Source organism: Sorex araneus, chromosome 9, assembly GCF_027595985.1.
Source record: "Sorex araneus isolate mSorAra2 chromosome 9, mSorAra2.pri, whole genome shotgun sequence".
Taxonomy (NCBI): domain Eukaryota; kingdom Metazoa; phylum Chordata; class Mammalia; order Eulipotyphla; family Soricidae; genus Sorex; species Sorex araneus.
The window spans coordinates 15,738,878-15,749,751 of NC_073310.1; the positions used below are offsets into that span (position 1 = coordinate 15,738,878).

A 10,874-nucleotide genomic window follows, 5' to 3' on the forward strand; every position below is an offset into this window, starting at 1 on the left:
TTTCAGTGACCACAGCACCTCTTCTGAACCAAAAAGGGAACAAAAAGCAACTCTAGCCCCCTTCCTGGCCCCCCCACCCTGGTTCAGCACCCCCAAGCCTCACAGCATGGAGAGGCCGGAGTGAGAGTGGGGCGAACCGGGTGCTCAGGGCAGGTGGGGGTGGCTGAGGCCAGGGACCCTGAGACAGAGGAGGCTCCATGCCGGAGAAGGCGGGGATGGGGTGGGGGGCAGTGTCTGGGGGTGGGCCTCCTGGGGACGTCACACTGCAGGCTGGACTCGGGACAGTGGTGGGGGACACAGCCCCCTGTAACCAGGGCACCCGAGTTGTGACTGCTGGCCGCCTTCTCCCCAGCGGTCCTTCTCCCCAGGGTTCTGGGGACAGCGGTGCTCCCACTCACCTGGTGCTGGGCCTCCTCCAGGCTGCCGCTGGCCCAGAGGGACAGACCAAGACCGTGGCGGATTTTAGCTTCGTCTTCTCTGCGGCCCAGCTGCTCAGCTAACCGCAAGCCTGGAAGGAGGCAGAGACTTTTTTTTTAATCAACACCAAGACGACAGACGGTTCACCCGGCCAGGGAGAGGCGGCCGGGAGCTCGCCTGGGGTCTCTACGGAGAGGGCCGGTGACACAGCCGGAGGAAACGCAGGCAGCCCGCAGGAAGCTCCATCCCCGCCGGCTGCCACCCTCCGCGGTGTCCACCTCTCCTAGGTGCTCCCATCCACCCATCCGTGAGCGCGGGCAAGGGCCGGAAACAGGAAACACAGCGGCTGATGGCATCTTACCTGGCCGCCCTCCCAGCCGTGAGCCCCACACCTCTTTGACTGTGAATGAAAACTCCTGCCAGGTAAACTCAACACCCAACCTGGTATGTCAGCTGGCCCGTCTCACCGTTCAGCCCAGCAGCTGAGCTAACACACAGGCTGACGGGGCGGCGTCTCTGGCTGCGCACGGAATTCTCACACCACAGCCTGGCCACCCCTACTGTCGCCGTGCCTCGCTGCTCTGACCTTGGCTTCAGCTGCAGTCCGAGGCACCTCTGCAGCCCCCCGCCCCCGCCCCAAGTCAGTGAGGCTGTGACCTGCAAGCTTCTGATGAGGCCGCACTCACGGGCCTTCAGGTAGCCCTGGGGTGGGGGTCGCTTGCCCATCGCAAGCTTCTGGATTTTAGGACTGCGGCCACCCCGCAGGGCTTTGTGGGAGCCAAGGTGGAGGGCAGCCAATTGCTGTCTGCACCTCTGCCCTTCTCAGCGTCTCCGGTGCAGTGCACCCAGGAGACAGCCCCCTGGGCTCCGCCCCGACTCTGCACACCAAGGTGAGACTCCTGTGTCCATCTCTAACTGAGGCCCTGGGACGCACTGGGCCCGGGGAGAGGCTAAGGGCAGATGCTTTCCGGTTCCAGCCTGTGAGAGGTCCTGAGTCTCCAAACACGCAAAACCCAGAACCCTCAGAGGCAGCCTTGGGAGGTTCAACCCTGTTACCAGACCACTAAGATAACGCAAACATTTTGTTTTGGGGCACCCCTGGTGGTACTCAGAGCTCACCCCTGGGGGGGCGCTCAGGGGACCTGATGGGGTGCCGGGGACGGAACGTGGGTCTGCCTGTCCAAAGACAACACTCTTCCTGCTGGACCGTGTCTCGGGTCCCGAGGGCACCCTTGAAACACCTCACAGAGCAGGAACACAAATGATCGGAGGCGACTGGGTGCAAACTCGCGGGCCGCTGCTTTGGGGTCTACGTTTGTGTGTGCCTTCCATGAGCCAGCAGCATGCAGCCTTCGAGAAAGCTAGCCACTGCCCACGGACTCTGGGCCTGGGTGGGGGCTGGAAGTGAGATTTGTGGATGGAAGGGTAAGAGGAGTGGAGAGGGGACTCGGCCTGACTCCCAGTAGAAGGGACACTCCCGGGGCCAGAGGTGGATGGAGGTTCAATGACGAAGTGTTACAGGTCCACGGACAGGCTGGGATCGAGCTGTTCCAGGTTCCACCTGCCTCTGCCTCTGAGACTCTGTTTTTTTTTTTTTTTTTTTCCTTTTTGGGTCACTCCTGGAGATGCTCAAGAGTGACTCCTGGTTCTGCACTCAGGAACCACTCCTGGTGGTGCTCAGGGGACTATATCGGATGCTGGGAATTGAACCCGGGTTGGCCACGTGCAAGGCAAATGCCCTCCCCTCTGTGCTATCACTCCAGCCCCGCCTCTGAGACTCTGAACCCTCTTATTAACTCGTCCCCGAGCCTGGTGTGCCCAGGGGTGGGTGGTGGCAGGGTCCGGACAAGTCACTCGGTGGCTCCGGATTTCTTCCCGTCGTCTGTAAAATTAACAGCTGGCCCGAGGGATGGGAGCTCGGAGCGTCAAACCCAATCACCCGATGGGACGATTTAAAAGGCTCGGACCGGGCCCTGGGTGAGAGCCTGTAGCAGTGGGCTGGGAACTGCCATCTGCAGGCTCTGGGCTGGTGGGTGCCACTCCTGGGAACAGGGTGAGGGCCAGCTCAGAGGGCATTGGCGGGCGGCCGTGCCAGCCCAGAGCTGTCAGGGAGAGGCCCCTGGTCAGGCTGCGAGGAGACCTGGGGGTGGGCGCCATGGAGGGGCCACCACGAGAACGTAGGTAGGTCTCTGCCAGGCTCCTGACCACGAGAGAGGACAAGCCCCGAGCGAAGATTCCGGTACGGGAAGGGTCCGAGTCATCGTGGGCAAACCGCTGCTTCGGAAACAGAGGAGAATGCGGGTAGCTGAGAGGGGGCAGCCCAGCTGTGAATCCCCCCACACCTTCCGTTTGGTGGCGTGGGAGCACGTGGGAGTGACGGGGACCTCAGGGCCACTGCGAGGATGGGACACTCGAGGCAGAGTATCCATTGATGGTGGGGCGGGCCAGGGCCGAAGGGTGGCGCCTCACCCCCAGCCTGGGAGCCTGGCGGCCCACGGCCCCTCCCCCCCGCCCCCCGCCGTGCCTCTCCTGGCCCACGCCCCTCTCTGCTCCACGTTCCCGCTGCCAGGTCTGAGCCTGGGAGCAGAGTGCCCCATCCCTATCAGTTAGAACCCCCTCCCCCAGCTCCCCCGAGTGGAGAGGTTCAGGGGTCACAGCCCCACATTTCCGCCCACCCACCGGCCCCACGGTGAGCCTCAAACCTTTAAGCCTTTGGTTTAGCCGCAGGCGGGAGTGACAAGATAAACCTCTCCAGGGTCTCATGATCCTTAATTCCAGTTCCACAAAGACGCCTGGGGGTGACAACACCAGCTTTTGGCTGGCAACCAGCAAGCCGCCCCTTGTCCCAGTGTGCAGATGAAGGGGGGAGGGGGGGTAGGGGTGTGTGTGTGTGTGTGTGTGTGTGTGTGTGTATGCATATGTGCACACGTGTGCAAGTGTGCGTGCACGCTTGGGGGAGACAAAAGGGGGGTGGGGTTTTCTAGTGCAGAAAGCCCCAACCCCGCACAGAGGTGGAGGGGATCACTGGGCGTCCCTGAGCCCCCCCTTTCCAAAGCTGTCGTCCAAGGACAGCTCTGCCTGGACCTTAACGTGGAGAAGAAGAAGCTGCCACTTCCTGGGTGAGCCTCAATACCTGGGTGGCACAGGCACTCAACACTGTGGGGAGGAAGCCCCCCGGGAAAGGGGGTCGGGGGTGGCCCCATCAGCACCGATGGGCCTGTACGTTAGAGCCACATGGGTCTTTTCTAGAGGGACAGGGGGTCCCAGAGGAGCCCGGCAGGGGGCGGGTAGGGAGGGGGGGAGGGGTGTGTGTGTGTGTGTGTGTGTGTGCCATGTGTTTGTGTGCATGCGTGTGTGTGTTTGTGTGCATGTGTGCGTGTGTGTCTGTGCCGTGTGTGTTGTGTGTGTGTGCGTGCGTGCGTGTGTCTGTGTGTCTGTGTCTGTGTGTGTGTCTGTGTGTGTCTCGTGTGTTTGTGTGCATGCGTGCGTGTGTGTCTGTGCCGTGTGTTGTGTGTGCGTGCGCGCGCACGCGCGTGTGTGTGTGTTCGTGCGTGCGTGTTCCCAGGCTCCGGCCTTACCTTCCTGCAGGTACATGACGGCCTGCGAGTAGTTCTGCAGGGCGTGGTGGGTCCGGCCCAGGCTGCTGTAGGACACGGTCTTGGCCGCCAGGTCGTTCATCTGCGCGGCGATGCTCAGGTGCTGCTCCTGGAACACCACGGCCCGCTCGAACGTGCCCAGCGACTCGTAGGTCAGGCCCAGGTTGCCGTAGGCCCGGCCCTGGCAGGTGGGGTTGTTGGTCTCCTCGGCGATCTGCAGGTCGAGCTGGTGGTACTGCAGGGCCGTGTCGTACTCCCCCATCTGCTGGTAGACGCCCCCCAGGCCGCAGGCCGCGTCGCTCTCCAGGGCCCGGTCCTTCATCTCCCGCGCCAGGTGCAGCTGGCGCTCCAGGCAGGAGATGGCCTGCTCGTAGTTGCCCAGCTGGCTGTGCAGGCCGCCCAGCTCGCCGTAGGCCTGCGCCTTGTTGAAGGCCTCCCCCAGCTCGTGGGCCACCACCAGCCGCTTCTCGAAGCACACGAGGGCCTGCTGCAGGCTCCCCATGGCCCTGTGTGCGTGGGAGGGGGGGGAGAGGTAGACAGAGAGGCAACGATATTATTTCGTGCAGGTACGGACATGCGAAAGCCCCCGAGAAAATGAGAAGCATTTGTCACTGTCACTTACGATAGAAGCGCTTAACTCCTCTCCGGGCTAAGATCTATCATGTGCCCGGAGAGTGAGATGCAGGGGAATTTCATAATCTGGAGAGCAATTCAAAAAGTCATCCCCGGGTGACCTTCCCGGGGAGCCGGCGAGTCCTCGGGATCCCCACCTCCCCCCCCGGCGGGGACATAAAATATATTCATAGGCGCGATGATGGCGAGTGGACCGGCCGCTTCTCCGGGCCTCCCGGTCTCCACTACGGCTCGGACGATGCTTTTGAAATCGCTTTACGATGGCTATAAATCTTGGCCCCTGAGCTGCTCTAAGCACTCTGCGGGGGATGATTTAGCCTGGCCCCTGCCCTGCCTCCGCTCCAGAAGTCCTAATCCCCCGGCTCTCTGAACAGGCCGTCCAGTCTGGGGGGAGAGGCACCTTCCCGGGGGGCTCCACCTCCAGAGAGAAAAGCCGCCTCTTGGCCCACCAGGGGGCTATGCAAAGCGATGGCACGACGGGGAGGGAGAGAGCCCGGCCGGGACCGGGTGCCGGCCACGCCGCTGTGGAGGGGACGTGAGTGTCTTCTGCCCGGCTCTCGTTCCTGGGCCACGCTCTGCCCCACGCTGCATAGCGGGGGACGGTGCAAGCATGATCGGGGACATGTCACTTTGAACAGTGCGGCCGGGGACATGGACCGCCTGGCCTGTGTGACAGCCAGCACCCGACTGCGCCATCCTGCCACTGTGAGGAGACTCTCCCCGGGGGCACCACGTGGGACCCCCACGGAAGAGGCAGGCCCACGGCACGTGGCAGAACCCTTCTCGATTACCCAGGGAGCATTCCGGGAAGTGAAACGGGGTCCCTCTTCTCGAAGAGGGACCAAGAGGCCCCGCGTTTGGACACAGGGTGCCCGGGGCTGCCTTTTCATGCCACTCAAGTTCCCTCCGCCTGGACACAGACCCGACCTCCAGGCATCCATCTCTTCCCTTTTATTTATGTATTTTGATTTTTTTTGGGGGGGGTCACACCCGGTGATGCTCAAGGGTTACTCCTGGCGGTGTTCGGGGTGGGTGGGGGGGAACCTATGGGATGCCTGGCATGGAACCCTGGTTGGCCGTGCACAAGGCGAACGCCCTCCCCGTTGTGTGACGGCTCTGGCGCCGTCTCGTCCCTGTTCGTCACCTGCTAACATTCCCAGCCTCGGTCCAGTCACAGACACGCTTTGCAGATGCCGAGCTCCCCCTGCAGAGCTCCGGCTGCCTCCGCCCCCCGCCCACCCCCGTCCCCCCCACCTCCCCGATGCGCGCCTGTCAGCCCATCTCCCCTCTGTCCTCCTCACCTGTGGCCGTTCCCAAGGCCCCGGTATGCCTTGGCTTGGTCCTGCATGCGGTTCAGGCTCTGGGCGACCGACAGGTACTGCTCGTAGTACTTGATGGCCTCCTCATAGTCCCCCAGGGCCTCGTAGCAGTCCCCCAGGTTGCCGTAGGCGCGGCCCCGGTCGAGCACCGACTCCCCGCCGCTGAGCTGCTGCAGCGTGGCCAGCTGCTGCTCGAAGTAGCCGATGGCCTCCTCCATGACGTTCATGTTCATCTTGGTGATGCCCATGTTGCCGTAGACCTGGGCCTCCAGGCCCGGCTCCTTGAGCTTCTGGCCCAGCTCCAGCTGCTCCTCGTAGCACTTGAAGGCCATCGTGTACTTGCCCAGGGCCATGTAGACGGCCGCCAGGCGCCCGTGCGCCCGGCACTCGCCCGGCAGCTCGCCCAGCTCCTGGTACACCTCCAGCTCCTGCGTGTGGTAACCCAGGGCCTTGTCGTACTTCTGCAGCATGCGGTGGGCGGTGCCCAGGGCGGCGTAGGCCCCGGCCTCCAGCCGCCGGTCCTTCACGTGGTGCGCCAGGCTCAGCTGCTGTTCGTAGAACTTGACGGCGCCGCCCACGTCCTTCTTGCAGACGAAGATGTCGCCCAGGTTCCCCAGGGCGCGGAAGCGCGCCTGGGAGTTGTTCAGGGACTGGGCCAGGGACAGCAGGTACTTCTGGCACTCCTCGGCCTTGCTGAAGTTCAGCAGGGCCTTGAAGGCCAGGCCCAGGTTGCAGTAGGCCTTGGCCTGGCTCAGCTTGTCGTGCAGGTCCTTGGCCAGGGCCAGGTCCTGCTCGTAGTACTTCACGGCCTCCTGGTAGTTGCCCAGGCAGTAGTGGGCATAGCCGAGGTTGTGGCAGACCTTGCCCTCGCCTTCCATGTCCTGCAGGTCGGGGGCCAGCCGCAGGTACTGCTCGTAGTAGGGGGCGGCCTGCACGTACTCGGCGCGGGAGCAGTGGAAGTTGCCCAGGTTGCTGAGGGCCCGGGCCTCGCTCTGGATGTCGCGCAGCTCACGGGCGATGTTGAGGTGGTTCTGGTAGTGCTGCAGGGCGCGGTCGTGGGCGCCCAGGGCCTGGTAGGCCACGGCCAGGTTGCCGTGCGTGGAGGCCTGGGACGCGCGGTCGTTGACCTCCATGGAGATCTGCAGCTCCTGCCGGTGGTACTTGACGGCCTGGTCGTACATGCCCAGGGCGTTGTAGGCGTTGCCCATGTTGCCGTAGGCGCGGCCCTGGGCGGCGTAGTCGCTCAGCTCCTGGGCGATGCAGAGGTGGGTCTTGTGCAGCCGCAGGGCCGTGTCGTAGTCGCCTTTCATCTGGTGGATGATCCCTGGGGGAGGGCGGGAAAGAGGTGGGGGGGGTGATGAGGAAGGAAGGGGCACACGTTGGCCGCCTGCCGTCCAGGTTCAAGAGGGAAGCCAAGAGGAAGAGAGCGCAGGCGTGCTCCAGAGGGGAGGGAGGTTCTCTGAGCCTCGACACCAAAGAATGTCACAAGGACAGCTTTGGTGACAAAAGCCAGGAGGGTGGGGGGGCACTGCACACTTGGCAGTGCTCAGGGCTCTGTGCTCAGGGGGACCATCAAGGAGGCTGGGGATCAAACTCAGGTGGGCTGCCTGCGCCGCGGTGCTGTTGCTCCAGCCCCACGGAAACCCCCAGTTTTATATCACAGGCAGAGATCTAAAGTGGAGAGGTGAGCTCGACGTTGGAAATGATACTAAACAGTGCCGGAAAATCCCAGGAGCTATTGTGTGTAAAGATCTCACGCGGTGTGATTTAAAAAAAAAAACAACAAAAAAAAAAACTGGGGACCCCATTTACTGAAAGAGGCAAAGGCTATATGTGAGAGCAGAAGTCACCCTCCTAGCACATGGGGGAGGCATTCGTCATGTGGGGGGGAGGGGGCACCGGGATGGTCATTTCCCATCACAGTCAAACAGACAGTGAGGAATACTATGCAGTCGTGAGGGAAAATAATGAAGTCATTAAGTTTTGCATTATTCATGGATAGTTATGGAGAGTATCATGCGGAGTGAAATGAATCAGGGGAGCGGGATAGACAGATAATGAAAACGCTCATTTGGGGGATATAAAAAAAACAGCATGTAAAAAAAAACAAACACAGTATGAGAACAGTACCCAAAGACAATAGAAAGGAGAGAGAGAGAGAGAGAGAGAGAGAAAGAGAGAGAGAGAGAGAGAGAGAGAGAGAGAGAGAGAGAGAGAGAGAGAGAGAGAGAGAGAGAGAGAGAGAAAGAGAAACTGAAGTGGAGGTGGGAAAACTTTGGTGGTGGGAAATGTACACTGGTAGGGACCAGCGTTGGAATACTGTATGACTGAAATTCAATCACGAACTACTTGATAACTATGTGTCTCACAGTGATTCAATTAAAAAAATAATAAAAAAAACCCCAGAGAGCCTGAGGACCACTTTACATACACAACTCAGCAGATCCCAAACTCTGAGTATCCCCGACACTGCTCTGGTTGCCCTGAAATGGGTCAACATTTTGCGCTGGCTTTAAACTTGGAAGAGCCTGAGAAGGAGCAAGAAGGAGCAAGAAGGAGCACGAAAGAAGGAGCACTCGAGCACTGCTCTGTGTGTCCTACAGTCCTGCTCCTGGGAATGTGTCCACAGCAGGCACGGGGCAAACGCAAGGGCAAGTAGCCCTCTTCCATGCGGCCTTAGAGAGGAGCGTGCGGTCTGGGGCTGGGGGTGGGGGGGGGGATGGCACAGTGGTTATGGGGCTTGCCTAGCATGCAGATGACTCTGGTTCAGTGCCCAGAACCACCTCTGATCCCTGAGCACTGCCAGAAGTGATTCCTCAGCACTGAGCCAGGAGTAAGCCCTGAGCACCACTGAGTATGGCCCTGAACCAAAAAGAAATACCCCTACTGCTAAGCTTAGCACACATCTCCTGGCCGAAACTCTTGAAGAGCAGATTCTCGGGCCACTGGAAGCATCTTCAATGGCAATGGGGGAAACCCCATTAGTACGTTTGGTATATCAGCTCAACAGCTGCCGTTAAAAACGATCATGACGGAGACCAGACAGAGACATGGAGGGACGAGCATGACGGGGATGGTGCTTACATCAGGGCGACTAGAAAAAGCAGAGGGGGGGCTGCAGGGCTCTGCGGCCGTGGGGTGGGGGGCTCACTGTGTGCCCAGGGGGAGGCCTGCCGGGGACAAGCGCCTGTATAAATTGTCTTATTACGCACTGGGATTTGGATGATCTTTTGTTTCAAAAATCTCTTGTAATTCTGCAATATTGAGTTTACAGTCAGCAGTAATAGTATTTCAAACAACCTCATAAACTCTGCCGTAGCTGCTAAGCCAAGCGGTTGTTTTTACAAGCCATTCAAAATGAGATATATCATAAATAGGAAGCGGTTCCAAATGAGGGCTATCATAAAAGTAAGCTGGGAGGTGGCTTTAGGAAGAGGGCTGGGCCACCTCAGCCGTGGCTACGTCAGGGGCTGCTCCCCTGGCCTGGCCTTCCTGCCCTCTCTGGCCCGTCAGTGGGGTGAGCTAAGATGGGTTGGCCCCATTGTTTTGGGGGGGGTGGGGGCGGGGGAGAGGCCCCATGTCAGTCCTGGCAGTGCTCAGGGCTTCTCCCTGTCTCGGTGCTCAGGGATCACTCCTGGCAGTGCGGGGGTGGGGAATCACTTGGAGTGTTCAGGACTGACCCGGGGTCAGTCCCGCACTAAGTCTCTCTGGCTCCAGATACCTCTTAGCCATCAACTGAACCTAGAGGGTAGGGTGAGTCATAAACCTTTTCTTTTCTTTTTTCTCTTTTTTTTTTCTTTTTGGGTCACACCCGGCGATGCTCAGGGGTTACTCTGGCTCTGCACTCAGGAATTACTCCTGGCGGTGCTCGGGGCACCATATGGGATGCTGGGAATCGAACTCGGGCCGGCCATGTGCAAGGCAAACGCCCTACCCGGTGTGCTATTGCTCCAGCCCCAACCTTTTCTTTTTTTCCCCCCTCTTGGCATTTTTGAGGAGAAACACAATCTTGATATTTGCCTTGAAGAATGGTGGGAAGGTCAAATGAAGGCATGCAGGCGTATGATCACCGCCCATGACGACTCAGATACTCCCTCGAGGGAGAGGTAAAGTTTGGATAAGACAGAAGCGTCTCAAGTAATTACTGTGCCTGCGTGAAATATCTCATAATGAAGAAATGAATCTGGCTCTCTGTATGACGGAAGGACACGGTACTACTAAAAATTGTGAAGATGTTAATCGACCTGGGAAAAATGACAATATTTGAGGGGACGGTCACCGAACGGCACATTTCACTCAAAGCCATTTCCAGGTATGTGTACACACATCTGTTGGCATGTGTACAGACACGCACGGCACAGAATGTATTTAAACACGACCCTAATGATGTTTGCACGGGGGGAAGCGCTCTGATGATTTTTTCTTTGGCTTATCTGCATGTTCAACGTTTTTCAATTATGAATGTGGCTGAACGAGGACTGATGGGATTTTGGGGACCTCAACCAGCAGCGGGAATCACATTCCCGGGGATTCATTCCGTCTCCTTGAATGCCGACGCCAAGGGCGGTGGACTGGCGGAAGGGAAGAATTTTTCTGTCACTTACGGAAAGAGACAACCTTCAGCAATGGAATCTCCAGGTGCCCTTAGAGGAGATGAATCAGAAATAGAGGGTTGGTGAGGACCAGGGCTACGATGGGGGCAGAGGGCAGGGGCGGGGGGTGGTGGTGCAGCGGGCATTTCAGAACTTGGAGCCCTTCCTTCCACACCAAGCGTGTGCATTCCCCATGTGATTTTGAAACCAAGAGGACCACCGTTTGGTGGTGCAGAGTGAGATGTTGGGGTAAGGCAACGGGGAAATCCCGGAGTTCTGAAGACACAGGTGGTAGCTGGGACTGTCAATCACCATGG

At 59.5% G+C, this 10,874-nt stretch overlaps 1 protein-coding gene across 2 annotated transcripts in view; it reads right to left on the reverse strand.

Moving 5' to 3' along the window:
- TTC28 (tetratricopeptide repeat domain 28) overlaps positions 1 to 10,874 on the reverse strand; it is a 724,018-nt gene that overhangs the window by 95,551 nt on the left and 617,593 nt on the right. For both annotated transcript variants that reach the window (XM_055146863.1, XM_055146864.1), the window contains 3 exons: positions 5,948 to 7,289; positions 3,996 to 4,519; positions 399 to 508 (listed from right to left, as the gene is read on the reverse strand). In XM_055146863.1, the coding sequence (XP_055002838.1) occupies positions 399 to 508; positions 3,996 to 4,519; positions 5,948 to 7,289 (1,976 nt within the window). The remainder of the gene's footprint in view (positions 1 to 398; positions 509 to 3,995; positions 4,520 to 5,947; positions 7,290 to 10,874) is intronic.